A 20602-nucleotide genomic window follows, 5' to 3' on the forward strand; every position below is an offset into this window, starting at 1 on the left:
AAACTATGAGCATAGGCCGTTTAACAGGGGGACGTTTTTATCAGCTTTCCTAAAACCTTTGATCATGTCAGTTAGAGCCTCTTACTTGGCTGAGTAATCAAAATGAGGAGCAGCACCCACGTACTCCTTTTGTTTGAGAAATGTTTCACTAATGTGAACTTTAAAGTACCAATAGGCTCTGCTACTTTTATAGCCTCATGCCTGATCAAAGATATCCTCAGTGTTACATTTTGTTGCAACACTATTCTCCATTTTCATCATTAAATGCTTATCTAACTTCAACTTCCAATAATTAATTATGCTAATCATACCTCTCAACTGTCCGGATTTTTGCAGAAAGTTCAGATTTTTGACTCAAACTTTTGGTCCATTTCTCATAAAATTGTAGTTTTCTGGCAAATCCCTGGCAAATCATTGAGGACTGGAGTCAGAAAATAATGGCAAACATTTGGGTTTCAGACTTCATACCCTTCAGAAATTCATGCTAAAGTAAAACCAGTTATTCTATCAACTTTCTAAGTTTGCAAGAACAATATTTAAAGTGTCCCTATTTTTGGGCTTTTGTCTCCCCATTATTTGTGGCTTTGTCCAGAGTTCTTGCTCTAAGGGGTTGGGAGGTATGAATGACATAGTGAGTCACAAATCAATTAATCCCCTTCCTCAAAAAAAACAAAAACAAAAAACAAAAAAACTTTGGCATACATTAAAAGCTACGATCAGTTTCTAATAACTGCAAAATGTATATAACAACTAATAACCACCTAGAAACACCTAAATGATTCTGCTTTCTGTGAATCAAGCTAGACTAGCATCTTAATTTCTAGTATCACCTTGAAGTGAAAATAAACAAACTGTTATTCTGAGCAAAAACAAAAACAAAAAACAATCTAATTTCCTTTCCACAGAATGCAAATTAGAATTAGGAATGGAGTCTCCAGAAGGGGTATACCTTTCTTTTTATATCAGCTACATCAAAGAAAAATCAATTCTCTTTACAGTCCACCTAAAACAACATATGCGGGTTTCCTAGCCTTGTTCCCCAAAGAGAACACTACTGTCTTGTACTCTCTAAAGCTAATCAGCTACTCATCAAGCAAAGATCCATTCTGCTTCTTGGAGCATTAATACTTAAATATATCAAACTAAATGTCTTCTCCTTGACCAATACCTTGCATCCATTCCTCCATATACCTCCAAATTACAAACTCCTCATAATAAACTTTACTGCAGTGATCATCTGTTCTTGCTCTACAGCTTTGGGAGTTACTAACATCCAAACACAAAACAATTAGTTTCTGCCCAAGATTCCACTCACAACTCAAAAAAAAAAAAAAACTCATAATGATACAAAATATAGCTGTTCTAAGAATAATGAAACCATTTGAACTGTTTAGCCTCATAGCCTTAGTCACACCTCCTCATAAGACTTATATTTATGTTCTGGAGCAGTGACAATTTCTTATTACATTTTTCTTTCTTTCTCTTTTCTTTTTTCATTCTTTTTATCCATGTCTTTGCTTTCTTTGCATATGTAAATTTTGTAAATGTGAATACTTCTGCACTTGTTTGTTTGTGTCTTTTGGCTTTTCCCGGTTAGGGGTCTCCACAGCAGAACTCCGGTCCGCTAATGATTGATAGTGGATTTTTACATACCGGGTTACCAGCCCTGACGCACAACCTTCAACGAAGGCACACCCCATTCAGGTATGCCTCCACACAGAAGACGCTCTAGCTGAGAATCGAACGGGACAACGTCTTGTTATGAGGCGACAATGCTACCGCAGCACACCACCGCAGTTAAATCTTATATTGTAATCAGGGTTAATGAGTATTTGTAGTCAGTCTAATCTTAGTTTTAACTAATCCTAACTAATCCTATCCAGATCTGTGCAACAATTGATTGTGAAATTTACTACACAAAAACTATTTTTAAACCTAACACTGTTTGCCATATATAGTATGGTCCATACTGAGCCTGAAAAAAGTTTCAGTGTGATGAGAGCTCCATCCCTGTCAGCAATTTCAAAATAAAATAAAATAGTATATAACTGATTAGCAGGTCTTATTAATATGTATATCAGTCTTCTGTGACTATCTTTATTGCAAGTTCAAAAGCAGTTTCTCTATTGATATTTTTAAATGCCTAGCTTACTACTTCAAAATCCCCAGGAAAACCTGAAAACTATTTACATTTGCCCTCCAACAGGGCAAATCTAAAGTTATCCTTAGACTCACAGATCTCTGCATGCCTTGTCATAATATAAACATATTCTATATGATGCTGTTTCTTTTGTAAACCATTCCCTTATTCCCCAGTCACTTATTTTGTTTGTTTTTTCTCATAATATTTTTGTTGCTTAATTAAACTTTTTTGCTCATATTTTCCACACTGTTTTCCAATGCTTCACCCATTTCCTTTTCCCCATCATCTGCACATCTCCTTAATTACCCTCCATCTTTTCTCCTCCATCATCCTCCTCTTCTCCTGCTACACCCATAATCTGTCCACTTGATCTACCTTTCTCTGTAGCTTTGCCATTCCACTTACATTATCCTTGCCTTTCCATCTTTTTTATCCTATACATTTATTGCCTTCTATGTCATTCTGAATGTATATTTAATAAACAGGCTACATGCGGAGCATGCTTTACACCAATAAATATTGACAGTTACTTCTTATTTTTGCTTAGATATCTGCTCTGACAGCATGTTCCTGTGCATACAAGTAAATAATGAAAATTGATGTAACATTTGTAGCTATTTGTAACACGGCTTCTTGTACATCATAGCTGTTAGTTTAAAATTGGGGCAGGACTGTATTAAATCTGTTGTCCAGTATTCATGAAAACTTTGAGCTGATTACTACATTACTGCATCACCAGATTAATACTGTAATTCACTTCTGAAATTTCAGCTAGAGCAGGGGTGTCCAACCTTTTCAGTTGCAAGGGCCGCATTGAGTCAACAGAAATGGTCTGAGGGCAAGTGAGGACCAAAAAAAAAAAAAGGTCTCTCACATTCACTGAAGAGCAAAAAAAAAAAAAAAACAAGACCCCAGGTTTATGTGGACTAATACAAAGTCAGCCCACTGGCTGTACTGTAGGTGAGTTTGAACAATAAATAAATTAATTAATGCATAATATTTGCCCTAAAATTCAATATCTCATTCTAATAAAAAAAACAGTTAATATTGGATCTGCAGAATAATTTCTGGTAGTAATGAGCCAATAGTATGTCTCATTTTACTGCTTTAATTTAAGGTAGCTCCAGAAAACCTTCATCGGTGCATGTTTTTTATAAAAACTCGCGTACTGCATACACTTTGTGCAGGCTGCAACTTCATACTAACAGAAAATAATATTAAAATTGCTTTTCCCAAACCTCAGACATTTGAATAATTTGAAGAGATAACATTTTAAAAGCAAATCCAGAACTGCATTGCAAACACTGACCCACGCAATGGAAGACACAGCCGTTCTATCTGCATGAATTCAGACTCTCAGCGGTGCCAGAGACAGTACCCCAGCTTGCATTCTGTATGCAGGCTACAGGAAGTGGAGGGCTCCTATTCTCCTATACTCCTATTTGTAATACCCCTTGCATGTCAGAAATTCCTTAAATCACTCATCTTCATTTCCTGAAGCAGCATTTTGGACCACCTATGTAACTACGAGGGCAATTTCTGCAGGTAATATTAATGCAGACATTCTCCTGCAGTTCCTATTGCCCTATGGGCATGGCATCCAAGCCCTTTACAGTAAAACAACCTGCTACTGAAGAAATGCTTTTAAATAAAGCATATACATTTCACCAAACAGGCAGAAGAGTGGGTTAAAATTTCATACATGCTGTTCTGCACAGAAAGAAGAATCAAAATACAGGAACAAAATATATAAAATGGATATGAAATTGGCAACATAGAACACATGGATGTTAAAACATCAGCAGAGTCAAGAAATGTAACTGAATTCACTGTCAGCAAGGATCCTGAACCAAATGTTGGTAGCTTCAAAACTTGACAGTTATGCAAGGCAACACTTCTGAAGAGTGCATTATGGTAATCCAACTACCACACTTCTAAGACACTTTTCCAATTAAATTAAAAAAAATCTGAAAAATAAAGCCCTCATTGTAACAACAACAACAAAAAAAAAAGGTCCACTTTTTTTGTACTTTGCAATGTCTTGCCATCTTGTGACTACCGCTAAATAAAACATATACCATTATAAAATTTTCACTCCTCGGTTTCATTGCTATTATCAAATGCACTGTAGTTAATCAAAGCGTTGCATGTATTGTACACCTACTGGTCAGTAATTACATATTAAACTCACAAAATTACTTACCTTACCTTTTGCTATGTTGTGTAGTGTAACTGTAGTCAGTGTGTACTCCAAAATAAAATAAATCCTCTCTCCACGATCTCGCTCCTTCCTTCAGCTTTACTAGAACTATAAAAAACGACCGAACGGTGTTTTCGCGCATGCGCATACCAGCGGAACGACGCTGGTATGAAAAAACATGAAAAAATGAAAGTTGGCGCATGCGCAGAACAGCAAAAGTACGCGGACATGTAAACACACGGAAAAAAAGGTAAATTAAAATTAAATTTAAATTTAAGGGTCGCGGGCCACATGGAAGAGCTCTGAGGGCCGCATGCGGCCCGCGGGCCGCGGGTTGGACACTCCTGAGCTAGAGAGTTCTGTGATCATATATACAAACTCACATCATAGTTTTCTGCAAAGCAATTTAATATAATTTCTGTTGTAATCTGGCTGCACTTGGTGTTTGTTTCATTAGATGAATAATGATTATTATTTTTTTCTTTCAGAATGAATTGAATGACTTGTGGAATAAATTTTATGCAGAAGCTGTTATCAATGCAAGTTTTTTCTCAACTGAAAATATTACTCGTTTAGATACCAAGCTGCAGTTACTAGCCCTTAGGGACAAGGGCCCAAGTGTCTTAAGTCAGAAGAAGTTTGTTCATGTAAGTACTGATTACTGATTAGCTCTGGAGTTTGCTCATGATGGAAACTAAAAAATTATAAATTCACTATAGCTTTCATAAAATAAAGGCAAATCATCATAAACATCTAGCCTCATAAGTGACATTTTATGACATGGCACCTTCCAGTTTAAATTATCAGCCATTATAATGCAATTCATTCATTCATTCATTCAGCTCTCTATTAGTCGTGGTAAGAGTAGATATTTTTTTCAGTGGTAAAATACTAGGGCTGTATTTTACTATCTGACTGCTTTACTAAGCAGTTAAGGCATTTTTTTCTTTGCTAAATAATTTTATGTTTTTTCATAGACAGTGGCTGGAAGAACTGCTAGATGTTTTGTTTTACTTTTTGCAGCAGGAGTTAATGCCTGTGTGTGTGAAATCATCTGTATAACTCAAAAATGAAGTTGTACTCTCTAAGTATGTAAAAAGAAATAAGAGATATAGGACTATATCATCCAGGAAGTGTTCATATAACTGTATAAATTTATGACACATTAAATTAAAAATTCATACCTTTTCCCATTTATATAAGACAAAGTTTGCAAATGTTGGTGCATGAAAAGCTCCTTTGTTCACCTGCAATTATTTTGAAAATTTCTTCTTCAAGCATAAAATAATTATTAGTTAAAAACTATTCCATATATTTAGAAACCTTATCTGTTTCACTTGGGAGAATATATTTAGTGTTTAATAATAATTCTCTTAATCAATCCATGCACACATTTTGAGATATAAATGCAAAGAGCCTTCTTATGTTTGCCATTACTAAAATCAGTTTGTCAACACCTTTCATAGGCTTCAGATGATCTAAAAAATGCCACGAATCCCTGAATACTTGAGGAAACAACTTCATAATCCATTTTATTTTCAGATCCACATAAACTGAAAATGGTTCTATTTTACTACCTTTGGCTGAAATGATAGGTCATAATTTGGGGTCATCTATATCCTTATTAATTTTTTTGCATCCCAAATATATAAGGTACAATTGACATCTAAACTTACAAAAATTCATAGGTACTCTTATCTATAAGTTGATTCAAATACAAATCACTTATAATAGCATCGATTTTCATACATGCCAAAAAAGTCATTCTTTCCGACAGTCTATGTTTTATCATCATGTAAAAGACCAAACATCTTAGAACTATAAACCACGGAGTCCATGATGACTAACCTCCCCTTTATCTGGTCTCATAATACTTGCATTTTTTATTGTTTGATAGATCTCTCAGTACTTTCCATTTCTTTTTGCTTAAATTATAATAACCATTCTTCCTTTTGACAGACAATAATTTACATATTTCTAATTCTACATTTCAGACATTATGAAATATGTAAAAGATGGGGATTAAACACACTATGTGTATGTAAGTTTTCATGTTGTCCATCTTCAACAAACAACCAAGTTAAATTCAGTTTTCTTATGAATAGTTTCAATTCCATCAATGTACAGGAAATGTGAAAAAAATGGGTTGTGACTGGATGGACGAATGGATGGATGGATAATTATCGAGATCCCTTGAGCAGGTTGAATTTGTAACAGGACTGGCAGAAGAGGGTCTGTTGAAGCTCTATTCACAATGCAGAGGTCTCTTGTCAATAACCTGCATGATATTAAGAAAAGGGAGAAAGCTTTGATATGGTCTGCATAGTTTTTTTAATATAGGCCCTTGATTTTTTAGTGAGAAAGCATTGTGGTCATTCCAGTTGTGACAAGTGTTTGGAGCGGTACATACTGAAAAGATCTTTACACAAAATGGTTGGCTTAATAAGTACTGAGTGCAGTGAAAGAATCATATCCCTAGAGCTGGGCTTCATATTTTAGATATAAGTTGTGTGATTAAAAAGGACTTCCTTCAACAGTGGATGCATGGTGATCAAAGGAAAGTTCATTTTCAACAGACTCTAGATCCCTAACTAGAGGACCGATTTTTGTGCGTTTTGGGGGGGGCGGTATTACTAAGCTGAAACTTGTCCATCACTTTTGTAGTTATCTGTATTTTAAACATTTATTTCCGAGTAGTATCCCACATTCCTTCTGGAAGCAGGAACAGTTATATGATCTTTGGTATTCAAACGTTATGTTAATTAGATGTCCAGATTTTTGACTGGATGCACCAGCCTTTTAAGGGTCTTTGTACATATTTTCAATGTTTTCAGGTTAAGAGATATGTTCACACTCTGATTCTAAGGATATAGCTAATATTTTAGCAGACCAATTTATTTCTAAATTTGTACCAGGTCTATATCACTTTATCGAATTGCTATTCAGCGAATAACAATTAATTGAACCTCTATTTATCAAAACCACTATTCATCGAATGTCTTTTTAAGTGAAATATTAACTAGGGCAAACCAACAATAGGCCAACCAAGTGACTTAAAAAAAAAAAAAAAAAAACATAAAATTTAAAACCTACTAACTAAGGTGAGGAGATGTCCCCCCCAGCTAAATATACCAACTCTGACATTGCACTGCAATGGGGAAACGGGCATATTCCAGATGGTGGCTAACCACTGGTTTACCCTAGGAAAAATTCATCAATCGATGAATAATGGCTTTGATAAACAGTGGTTTGATGAATTGCTATTCATTAAGTGATATAGACCTATTTACAGCACCTACCCACATTGTTGACCTCACTGTCCCAGGCCTGAACATTTATTTTCCCCAGAAATCACCATAAAATAAGTATTAGAATCCCTATCAAAGGCTAAAAATAATATTTTCATGGGATGAGACAGCAAACTAATTTTATTCTCATCAGTACCAAGTTACCAAGTATGTGCTATCCGAGCCTCTATTTAAACTGTTCAGCCACAACCTATGTATGGGGTTTGTGCCTGATGGGAGAACAGCCACTGTGACTTCCCTATACAAGGGTGGCCCTTCTACAGACTTAGGTAATCATATCCCCATCAGCCTCACCATTCTGATATGGAAACCCATGGAATGTAGAATAGCAGAACAAATTTTTGCAGACAGAGGCAACGTAACTGATTTAGACTCCAAATCAGTTTGCTTTTGTGAAGGGCAAGTCTTGGCTTCTGAACCTCGTAAGCTTCTTGAAAAGGTTACAGGGGCTGTGGACAGTGGTAGTTTGTGCTCACTGCTTATCTTGACCTAGATAAGGCTTTTAATTCTATCCCCCACTCAGGAATTATTGAAAACATAGACAAATAATGAATCCCCCTACATTGTCCACTGGATAGCAGACTGGATAACCAACAGATGACAGTTTGTGAAAGTTGCTGTACATTCTCAGAATGTAAATTTTTAATGAGTAGGGGGTGCCGTAAGGATGGATATTAGGCCGTTTCCTGATTGGCATTTCTTTTGCAGATATCCAAGCCAATATCCCAGATGTGCAGTTGACTAAGTTTACTGCTGACTGGAAGGTGAGTATTGTTATGTGTACAATCACTGATAGTAAACAGCTCCAGCAAGGGTTGGAAATACACATACCTGGTATACTGAAAATGGTCTCAGATTAAATGCAAAATATACAGTTTTATAGAGTTCATCAAAAAAGTTGCTCCAACCTCATATGTTATAAATGGTACTACTCTTCAGACAGATATGGTCAGAAGAGACCTGGGTACTTATTAGGACAACTCTCTCTCATCCAATCATGATGTTTCCAACTTAGTCAGGAAATCCTTCTATCTGGCAAAGTTAATTATACAAAGGGTATGTCTTCAAGAGTCAAGGAAGTTATCCAACTTGTTGTGCTCTTCCCTTATCAGACCCATTACTGAATATAGTGCCCCTTATGGTATGTAGAAATCCAAGCATATTGCTCAACTGGAAATGCCTCAAAGACTTCTAACCAAGAAAATTAAAGGTCTCAAATCCTTAAAATATATTGAAGATTAGTACAACTCTCTTTTGCTCAGTTGCCTACCAGCTGTTCATGAGGTGACTGGTAGCTATATATTTGAGTCATGAAAGACCCACTCTCATTTGAACTCCTATTTCTTTGCAAATTCAGGCATCTTGAACATACCTGCACTAAGGTCCAGAATCTACACCAAAACATAAGCATGACTTACTAAAGGGATAGGTCTCGAACACAGTATATTCCCAGCCTATGCAATAAGTTGTCACTATATGTCCAAGTACTGCTTTGGCAGCCTTCAAGGTTAGTGTTGATAACTGGTTGACTAGGCACATATGTACAGCAGTGTTATCATGTAAGCTCTTGCATAAGTTGGGATATAAGCAGTATCAAGTGCTTGACAATGGTGGCAAGAACATTTAAGTCTGTCTACTCAAAGGTGGATATGGCTAAGCATATTATGGTCTCTGTGATCATTTGCCTATTAGTATTTCTATGCTCCTTATTAATATGAATGTTTATTGTATCATCCATATGTTCCTATGTTCTTGTTTCTGGGCAAAAGCTGTACTGCCGCAGACACAGCGTAAGATGAAAGAAAAAGAGGATCCCACAATAGAAGAAGAAGTAAGAATAGCACTAAGGAAAATGAAGTCAGGGAAAGCAGCAGGCTCAGATGAGGTCACAGCAGATATGATAAGGATGCTGGGTGAAATAGGGAAGGAATGATTGTTGAGGGTATCATAGCAGTGAGGAGAGAAAGACATATCTCAGATGACTGGAGAATAAGCATACTTACAGTGTACAAGAACAAAGGGGACATCCACACCTGTGGGCAGTACAGAAGCATCCAACTCCTATCACACTGCATGAAAATTCTGGAGAGGGCGATTGATAAATGGACATGCAGAGCAGTAGAAAGTAAGATGGGAGATGAGCAGTCCAGATTCATATCAGGATGCATCACAACAAACCCAATGTTTGTAGTGAGACAGATAACTGAGAAGATGCTAGAGAGGAGGAAAGAGTCCAATTGTGCATTCTTAGACTTGGAGAAAGTTTATGACAAGTGCCCAAGAAAGCTGATCTGGGCAGTCCTGTGGTGGTTTGAAGTCCCAGAAACATTGGTAGAATTAGTGCAGGGTTGCAGGGTATGTTCAAGGATCCAATGACTCAAGTGCAAACAGTTTTTGTGTTTCACAGAGGGGTTCCCAGTGGGAGTGGGTGTGCATCAGGGCTCAACTCTGAGCCCACTACTGTTTATACTGATGATGGATTACATTAGCATACAGGTCGGAGAGGACAGATCAAAAAAGTTGCTGTATGCAGATGATGTGCATTACAGAAAGCAAAACTGAAAGCACATGGGGTGAAACTGAGTACAGACAAGAACAATAGCAATGGCATCAAACTGAGGAAATCAGAAGAAACTGAAAATCATGATAGAAGCAAAGTTAGTGTTTAACAGTTTCATGTATCTTGGAGGGGTGGTTAAGGAGAATGGAAGTCTGAATGAAGAGGTCAAGGATAGAATCAGAGAGGCTGCATCTAACTGGCATAGAATACCCCTGAGGAGGGATAGGATGAACACTGTGGGACAGATGAAGAGAAAGGACATAAGAGCAAAAACCTAAGTAGCTCCAATACCAGAAAAGATCAAATATAACAGATTACGGTGGTTCAGGCACATGTACAAAAAAGCAGATGATAATTTGCTGAAGAAGATTTGGGGCAGACTGGAAGAAGGCAAGAGGAAATGAAAGCATCAAGCAAAGAGGTGGATGCATTGTGTGAGAGAAGATCTATATCAGTCAGGCATAAATGTTGAAAAAGGCAAGAATGTGACATTAAATCCAGAGCGATGACGACAGTTAACATGACACCCCAACCCCATGTAGAAACTGGGAAAATGGCTGTGGATGATGATTCTGATGATGATGATGATGATCCATATGTTCCTTAGTTAGTATATTCATGGTGGAATATGTGGATTTTGTAGCCACTTGCATGCAGATGTTAGCAAATGCCACCAGAAGGGCACAGTTCCTCAGTGTTCTCAGTGGCTACAGCTTATATGTGTCCACTGTGGTCACCTTTGATGACCATCACAGGGAACTCAGTCTGTACCTACCATGGTGAGTATAACGGTTACCCAAACCCATGCTGAAGCAAGCCTCATTACAGGGCTGCTCACATGGAGTGGCCTGTTTGCTGACTCCCTACAAGTCCTGTTTCACCAGTTCTCCCATGTTCATGTCTTCCAGGCATCTGAGGCAGCACTGTCTACAGGGGTCCTTCTGCATAATTCAAATGAGAAGCCCCCATAACATACCACTGTAATGGCCCCACTAAATAGGCCAGTAGTGCTATCTTCACCAACACAATGGCTGAGATCATCTTTACACTTGTCAGCCTTCCCCATGACCCCCATCTCTGCTTCCAGTTAATAGTAGCTATGCACCTACTGGTGGTATATGCAGCCTTGTATTTATTTCTCCCTGATCACTTGTGCAAATGGTGATGACTGTGACTGCCCATCCTTCTTTCTGTGTGGAGTATGTGGAGATGTCTGATGCACAGTGTGACTCAACCACGCATTGCCCAACATAGCTGTTACATAACAGTTCATGAATCATTTTGTTTTGTGTGACATGTGGTGCCATTATGTAGTTGTCAAGGCCCACAGAGGTGCACTAGATTTACTGTTTCACTTGCATTGTTATATACTGCAAACAGCGACATACAGGGAGAGGGTATTCAATGTTGCTTGATGTCCATTGCCATCACTATTGCTGTTACTGTATGAGGTGTTTATGATTTCAACAGGTTTTGCTACTGTAGTAATGAAAGACGTTAATGATGTTGCTCCATCTGCAATCATCTATGTAACATGCTACAGGAAGTGGTAGTCTTTGGAAATAGCACGCAGCAGTGCCCTTGCCATAGACATGTTTAGTCAGCAGAACTGGGATTTAAACAGGCCAAATACAAAGTCTGCTATATTCCTCATTTAAGTGCGTTCGGTCATACTTTGTGGGTTCCTTAATGGCATCATCAACTAGGGTTTCAGGGAGTGTCCTGTTTCACCTGCAACATAGCAGGAACATGAGGGACATTTGAAAGTGAGGCTTATATATGTGTTGTTTGCAGTTGCAGTTATGTGGATACATTCTTGTGCTTACACTTACCTACTGGCTAGTACTATGGTGTGTCACCCTGCATGAAGCAGTGATATACATGACTTGTATGCCATATATGGGAATCATTGACACTACCAGGTTGCTAAGCACAGACATACACAAGTTATTAGCCCTTGTGGATTGCACACTAACTGGAAGTTGATGGAATAATAGCCTTTGCTACTGATTTAACACGGTTAATTGACACTAGCTGGGGTCTTTATTGACATAATCTATGGCTCCTGACATTTCAAGGAGATGGACAATATAATAGACACTATGCATGTTCGTGTTTTTCTTCCATGCTGTGTTGGGGAAGGACATGTGCTTATTCATATGTGCCAGCATTTTGAAGAGCTTCTTAAGTATTCTACAAGCTGACACCTCAGATAGACTTAATGTGCCCCAACTTATTTCTGGAATGTCCCTATAGATAACATGGTATCAACTACTTCTACCTTAGTATCTACATGTCTAGGAAGTCCATGTATCTCTACTGTTCCAGTATGTGAGTTGTACAGGTCACCTATTCCTCTTAAGATGACTATGTCTATATAAAAGCAGCCCATTACTTCATATTCTGTATGTTGGTGGGAATTTAACTTCTGCCAGGACTGCTTTCATTGGTGTGTGCAGTGATGTCATGCAACAGAGTGACTATCAGCTGAACTCAGGACTGCTTTCATTAGTGTGTGCAGTGATGTCATGCAACAGAGTGACTCCTGGCTGAACTCAGGACTGCTTTCATCAGTGTGCAGTGATGTCGTGCACCACAGTCACTACTAGGTAAACTCAGCACTAGTTTCATTGGTGTGCGCAGTGATGCCATGCAATAGAGTGACTAGCGGCTGAACTCAGGACTGCTTTTGTCAGTGTGTGCAGTGATGTCATGCACCACAATCACTGCTAGGTAAATTCTGCATTAGTTTTATCGGTGTGTGCAGTGATGTCATGCAACAGAGTTATTACCAGCTAAACTCAGGACTGCTTATGTCATTGTGTGCAGTGATGTTATGCAACAGAGTGACTACTGGCTGAACTCAGGAATGCTTTTGATGGCATGTGCATTTAAGTTAAACACTAGAGTGACTTTTGTCTGAACTCAGTAGTTGCTGCTGCACTGTTGTCACAAATGGTCTTAGCACTGTCATTCTTGGGACATTAAAATTTGCAGCATGCATTTCCATTTATACTTCGATGCAACCCTGTACAACTGCATGTCTCATGACTGAATTATGACTGGTTCTCCTATTCTTATTTGCGTGTTGCGATGCACTGATTAGAATGTGCTTCTTCATTCACATCATTATACATTTATTTATTCATATCCATGCAAAGTTCAGCTCCTGCCCCTCCCATATCTCATGGTGGTCATCAAAGAATGGGTAAGAATTTTCTAACTAACCTTTCACAAATTCATTTTTCTGTATAGTACATTTACAGATTTTGAACAGCTCTAAAGTTTTGTGTACCTGATAAATGAAAAAGTTATAAAAGTTCCCTTCCACTAGCAGATGGACAGTATTTTTGAAATGATAAATTATGTTGTATCGTGAAGTGTTTTGTGAATCCTGCTATTCTGTTTAGTACATGTCTTAATTACGTTGAAGATGAAGAACATTTACTTTTATTTAACAGTACAAATATGTGCGCTCTCCATATTTTTAGAATACTTTAGAAGTAATTTGCCGAAAGCTAAATGAAGGATGGAACAAAGATAATGGGCAATATATTAAATACTTTCAGCAAATCATGATTAATAAGGGTTATGGATAAAAAATAAAGTGCATGATTGATACAACTGCAAAGTTATAGTCAGAATGTATTAATTATCGAACACATATTAATGCTGACATTTTCCAGTTAAGTATTTGCATATTAATGTAGTTTAATTATTTTTCAGTTACAAAATGTCTTAGATCAAATGAGCACTTTGTACAGCACAACAACAGTATGTCTACCTGAAGATCCATTAAAATGTCTTCCCTTGCACCCAGGTAAAGATATCTGTAAAATTTCTAAATTAAAGACATAATGCACTCATGCAGGTGTTACACAGTTCATTTCATTACTTTGACATGTACATTTTTTTTAGTTTTGCTTCTTGTATATACTGCCTGTATTTATAATTGAAAATGTAGTATTTTACAGTTCCTTTTTATCACATCATATTGGGTATTTACAAGCTATCCTGATGCACATGTAATGAATTGCTAACTTAATATGCAGATGGTTCATCAAACATAGTTCTAGTTCTAGCAGGACTTTATAATAAATTGCACTTAGAATACATTAACGCATATGCTTAGACAACATGACTTGTACCCTTACTTTCAGGTCATTTATAGTACAATCTTTAAAAATAAAACATAAAATAAATCCCGCACTTTCCTTCGCATAACTATTTATCTTTAGAACATTTTCGTCAATGTGTATTTCCCGGGTTTAAGATGTATGCCATCTCTTTAATTGATCTGGTGTAAGGTGTGCTCATGCACTGTAGGGCTTCTGTGTGTTTTGTGTTGTTATACCTTTTCTGCTTGGTTATATTTCAATCTGTAAAGCTTATATCAGTCTTTTTAGCCTGAATCTGTATGGTGTATTTATATCATGTGGTATAGAAATAAGAATAGATAGTGTAATTTGCTACTGCCTAATAAATATTTGTTTTTCTTTAATATATCACCTTCTGTTTTACATGAACTAGCTTAAACAATTGAGTATCTAATGTTTTAAAAAAAATAAATCTATTTTTGGGCAACTGATAACATATTCTTGCTGCCAACTGATTTTTCCAGCAATTAGTCTATTTTGGGCACTTTTGCAATTTTCATTATTACTAAATGAAAATATACTTTTATTATTCTACAACTAGCATGTTATCGTGCACAGGATTATGTTTACCAGATATTTTTATCCCAAATAAATCAGGAAGCCTTGCCTGTATTACCTTTTTCTTGATTTTATATTTGTACATGAGATCCCAAACATCCCGCGGTGGTGGTGCTGTGGTAGCGTTGTCGCCTCACAGTTAGACATTGCCCGTTCGATTCTCAGTTAGAGCGTCTTCTGTGGGTCGACATGCGTGAATGGGCGTTCATTCGTTGAAGGTTGTGCGTTAGGCCCGGCAAGCCAGCACGTGGAAGTCTACTGCCAATCATTAGCGGACCGGAGTTCCGCTGTGGCGACCCCTAACTGGGAAAAGCCGAAAGACACAAAAAAAAACATGAGATCCCAAAAATGTTCATTTTTATTAAATAATTTAAATTTATAAGATAACAATACTTTAATACTGAAGTGTTGGGCTTCTAGAGGAGAATCTGTTCCCTAAACGACTTCATTCAGCAGTCACATGTTATTAAGATAAAAGTTACTTGCCTTGAAATGGTAAATTAATCAAAACATTGATTTTTCTAAGTAATCAGACACAGGATTCTTTTTTAGCTGGACATAAAGAACGTTCAAACAATCAGTAGGACCATATACACATATATGTAGTCAGTCTTAAAAGTTCTTGCTGCTCTTTTCAAGCACATAATTTTGTTTATCTCCCAAATCAAGAAATGGTGTACATGATAACCATGATGTAAATTTATGTCTCCCGATCCATTAATCAAAACTAATCCTAAAGGTAATCAGATCTGTAATGGCGACTTGTTTTAATGGCTGGAAAGACATTGAATTGGGAACTTATTCCTCAAGTGAGTCTTGCTGTTTTTTTGAGTCTATATTAGCAAATCAATGCAGCAGAAAATCAAACATCGTTTCACTAACACATATGTGTCGAACTCCCAGGTAACCGAACGGCCAGATCACTGTTTTTTCCTAGGGAAAAAAACTGGTTGACCATCACTGTGAATTTGCCCTCTTCCCCTCAGGAGTGCAATCTCAGGCTTACTATATTTAGTTATGGGGGTGTGGGGTAGAGCCCCCCCCACTTTATAATGTTTGTACTTGTGTGTCGTATGTAGTTGGCCTACCAATTTTTTTCCCTAGGATCTGGCCGTTCGGTAACCTGGAAGTTTGACACATATGTGTCGATGAATCTGTGTTCGGCTCTCTGCCACTTCAATTTGCTAATATAGACCCATTATTTTCTTGGTATAGGTTCCCAGTGCAGGAACTTGTAGATCCACTGATTATATGAAGAACTAGGTGTGCAGAGAGGATTGGGTCTTCTATGGCTCAAAAAGCAAGATGCAAATCATTTTGGAGCAAGTGAGTATCAGGGGAGTCATGCTAAAGTTTTCAGATACTTAAAAGATTTAAAGACTTTCATTTTCTTTGTTAGAAACTCTGAGGCCTTTATGACTGAGCAATATGCTTGCATTTGTATGTAGCAATGAGGGTACTGCATTTGGTGATGAGCCTGTAAGCAGAAAGTATAGTAGTACAGTAGTCTCTCCTTTGATAATCACATCGCTACAGTAGTCAGGAAATCCTTCTACGTGGCACACCTCATCACAAAAGGTTTCTCATCCAGGAAAAAAGAGGTCATTGTTCCCCTCTACTCATCACTCATTAGACCCATTATAGAGTACAACGTCCCTTTTGGTATGTACCTCACAAGACATCTACAACAGCTGGAAAGGCCACAGAAATACCTCACAAAGAGGCTTCAAACAGATGCCCTATGCAGACTGTCTGAAAAAACTCCAGCTTCACTCTGTCGCATATCGCCTACTCAGAGGCAATCTCTGCCTAACATACAAAACTATGTCAAACCCAGAGCTGTTGGACATGCTCCATGTAAAGAAATCCCAATCCCTCCTAGCTACATGCTCTAGGGTCCTAAACCTTGTCACCAAAATAAACAGAACATGCTGGAGGGATAGATTCCTGTCTCAGAGACTTCCCATACTCTGGAACAAACTACTTATCTATATCAAACAAACCTCCTCATTAGAACTATTCAAGAAAAATCTTGATGATTGGATGGGAGATAGGAAATTCACCCCGGGGATCACTTCTGTGGCTCTGCTTGACAGGGGCACAGGAAAATAATTTTCTTGAGTGGCAAAAGCCAGGGTACCATTTGACTAGGCTTATGTAGGCCCTAGGGCCAATAGCTTAGTACCTACCTATGAACCTATAAACCTACGATCACTTCACTGGATTTGAAGACATCCCCCATGGAAATTAATTGGGTCAGATAGCAGCATTTTCTGACTATAGCTGATATGATGATTGAATGAGAAAGAGTTGTGCATACATATACCCAGGCCTTTTAAGACCATATCTGTCTGGAGAGGAGAAACATTTAAAACTTATGAGAAGGGGAAATCTTTTTTGACAATTATTACTATGCTGCACTGTTTGCATTTAGCTTGAGACCATTTGTAGTACACTAGGTATGTCATATGCCATCCTTTGCTGCAGCTGTCTCCTATCAATGGATGAGCAGTTATAAATGTCAGGCTTGCAGTCATTAGCAACTTGGTCAACTATACTTCTGGATATTGACTTGGATATTTGCAAAATAAATGACAAACTGGACAGAGCCCATAACTGATCCTGTGGTACCCCACTATCTACACGTTTACATTTGGAGAAGTCAGCAGTAAAATTCACAACAGGGATCTGTTGGATATAGAAACTATGGAAACACATATTCAAAGTATTCCTTCAACTAACTGGACACCTGCAATATCACCTTGATCCTTATAACTGTAGATGGAAGATAGAGATTTGATACTCTTATGTCCAGCATGCAACCCATGTTAAAAGCAGGGCAAGACCCAGTATTTTTTGCCTAGTCCAGGATATGTAGATAGATTTTGACTAGAAGTAGGTTTAGGCTTGGGGTTTTTGGAATGGGAGAACCACAACACTTACCACATAGAAAGAACAGTAACATGGATATGTAAAAGATTAAATATGTGATACAGACAAATTGCAAAAAAATCAAGTGGCCTTATTAACAAAAAAATGACAAAGCAGGTATAAATATTCATAGCTTGTTACTAGGCTAACAACCAAGGGGCATTTGCAAGCCAAACCAAATTTCTCCAAAAGAATAACGATGTCTTGCATCCAAATAGGACATCAAAGGCCAGGCCTTAATAAGCTACCTCTGTCCATAAGGGACATGGGTGCCAGGTCCAGTGTAAATTTCCTATTCCCCATCAACTGGTCTAGCTTGCTCTTAAATTGGATAATAAACAAACTCAGCTTCACATGGATAGCAAGCCTGTTCCATAGGAGGGGCAGTCTCTGGGACACATACCTGCCTCTCCAGCATGTCCTGTTTAAATTCACAGGCAAAATTCTGGTCCTTAGACCTTGTATTTCTGGTACTGTTTGACTTACAAATATGCAGGCGATTCATAAGTGCGGGGTTTGTGGATGCCTTTTAAGCCAGGCAAAGATAAGTCCTCAGCAAACTGTAGGAGACTGAGTAGAGGGGAAAAAGCTTTAAGGTGCTCTGCATAAGGTAGGTTTGTTACATCTTGTATTTTTTGTAAGGAACCTCTGAGGTTGCCCTAATTGTTGGATATGTCTGGTTAGGTAAATACCAAAGGGAACATTGTACTTTATGATTGGTCTGATAAGGGTGGAGAACAATGGGATAATGACTTCTTTGGATGTAGTTGCATGTCCTTACTTATAATCTGTGCAGCATAAAGGAATTTCCTCACCACTGTGGCCAAGTCGTGCTCGAAGGTAAGGCGATTGTCTATCTACATACCTAGATCCCTGAATACTGGGTCGACTTTTGTGGTGTATTATCAGCATGGTAAATAACTGGGATGGTTGACTTTCTAAAGGGTATAACTGCATTTATTAACACTGATTTTAAGACCATGGCTTTGGCACCATTTGTTAGTCAGAGATAGACTTTCTTGAAGAATGCTAGTGTCTGCAGGACAGTTGATCACCCCCAGCTTGAAATCACCTCCAAACGTAGTCAGCCATAAACCTTCAGCATTTGTTTCCACTTCAGAAAAATAGATGCACAAAAGGAGCAGGTCCAGGACTGGTCTGTTGGTGGAGGTGGCCTTACCTATGTTGACCTCCTGGGTCCTATCAGTGAGCCAGCTGGATATCAAGCAGGTGATAAAAGGGTTTATACCTAATTTAGTGAGTTTGTTTACAATGCCCAAATTAACTATTGCATCAAAAGCCATGGCCAGGTCAAGGTATGTTGTCTACACTGCTTTGCCCTCATCCATTGCTTTGGTGACCCTCTCAAAGAAGTCCACAATTAATAGGCATGACCTTCTTCAAACAAGGCAAAACTGTGAAGGGCCCAGTGTTTGCAGGTTACCTATGTCCTCATTTATCATGTCCATGATAAGTCTTTCCATGGGCTTACATATGAGGCTGTTCATACTTATGGGCCTGTAGTTATCCAGATCGGAGGCTGGACCTCCTTTGTGCAGGGAATGACTGTAGCCATGTTTCACTCCTTGGGCAGAAAACCTGACTGTAGGCTACAGTTGAAAATTGGTTGAAGTGGAACAGAGAGATCATGTTTTATGTTAATTTATAAGCATCACAGAATGTTATTTAGCCCATTGATGCAGTGTTTTTGACCTTGGAAAAAACAAATTGAAAACATGTTCCCTAGTAATGTTTGGGGGGATTGTGGTATACAGTATTTCCTTTGGACTATCTGAGGAGAATGGGGAGCAAAATTTGAGCTGAACCTGTCAGCCAAAAGGTTGATAATTGCCTCTGGTTCAGTGTGGTGATGCCACTTACAAGAATGTCTGAGCATGTTGTGTATTTCCCCTGAGGTTAAAAACATAGTTGTAAAAAGCTTTGTGGTTGTCTCTTGACTGAGAAGCAATTTTGATTCAAATTTAGCCTTTGAAGTATTAATTAATCCTCTTAGCTGCTTGTTTAGATTGGCCTAGGGGGGTTTAGTATGCTGGGCTTTATTCCTCCTATGCATGGCCAATATTGTTTTTCTTTTATTGTATAACTGCTTGATATTGTGATTCCACCAGGGTGGCTTGTCTTTTGAGTTTGTTTTATTTTTAATACAAGTGGGCACAGGTAGCACTATACAGCTATCATATGGCTTTACAGGGATTTTGAAAATAGCTCAGCATATACTCTGGTGTTTACTGGGTTTGGGGGGTGCTTAGAATTATTATGGCTGTGAACTGTCAGAGTAGCTTTCTAAATTCACTGACCATCATTCCAAGAAAATGAAATTGAAAAGATATAAGGGAGTCATCAGGGCAATAAGGGACTGAAGAAAGAGGGGAATAAATAGACAGAGGAAATCCAGGATCATATAGATGGGAAACTGTAACAAGTTAAACTGCATATTGAAGGACAATTACAGGCACTTAAAGACAAAATAAAGACAGGGTTTGCATAAAAAAGGACAAGGCTATTTAGTAATGTTTAAATGGGGAAAGCTAGAGTTTCCCAGAAATAGTCTGCTGCAGATTTGGAGACCTAGAATCATCAAGACACTTTTTAGCATTCTTCCCAAGGAGATTTTATTAGTTGAAGGAAGTTTGCTTCAAACTTTTGTAGAATTCAGACTTGTCTGGCTCAATAGCTATTTTATTTCCACCCCTTAAACATCAGTAAGAGGTAAGCGGAGTAAAA

At 37.9% G+C, this 20602-nt stretch overlaps 1 protein-coding gene across 1 annotated transcript in view; it reads left to right on the forward strand.

Annotated features, from left to right (window-relative positions):
- Positions 1–3926: 3926 nt before the first annotated feature.
- Positions 3927–20602, forward strand: part of LOC122803178 (angiotensin-converting enzyme 2-like) — a 476585-nt gene continuing 459909 nt past the window's right edge. The window contains exons 1-3 of the mRNA XM_044072792.1: positions 3927–3998; positions 4832–4990; positions 13938–14031. Of these exons, the coding sequence (XP_043928727.1) occupies positions 3927–3998; positions 4832–4990; positions 13938–14031 (325 nt within the window). The remainder of the gene's footprint in view (positions 3999–4831; positions 4991–13937; positions 14032–20602) is intronic.

The sequence above is a fragment of the Protopterus annectens genome, chromosome 5.part1 (assembly GCF_019279795.1).
Source record: "Protopterus annectens isolate FY-2018-M chromosome 5.part1, PAN1.0, whole genome shotgun sequence".
NCBI classification, from domain to species: Eukaryota; Metazoa; Chordata; order Ceratodontiformes; family Protopteridae; genus Protopterus; species Protopterus annectens.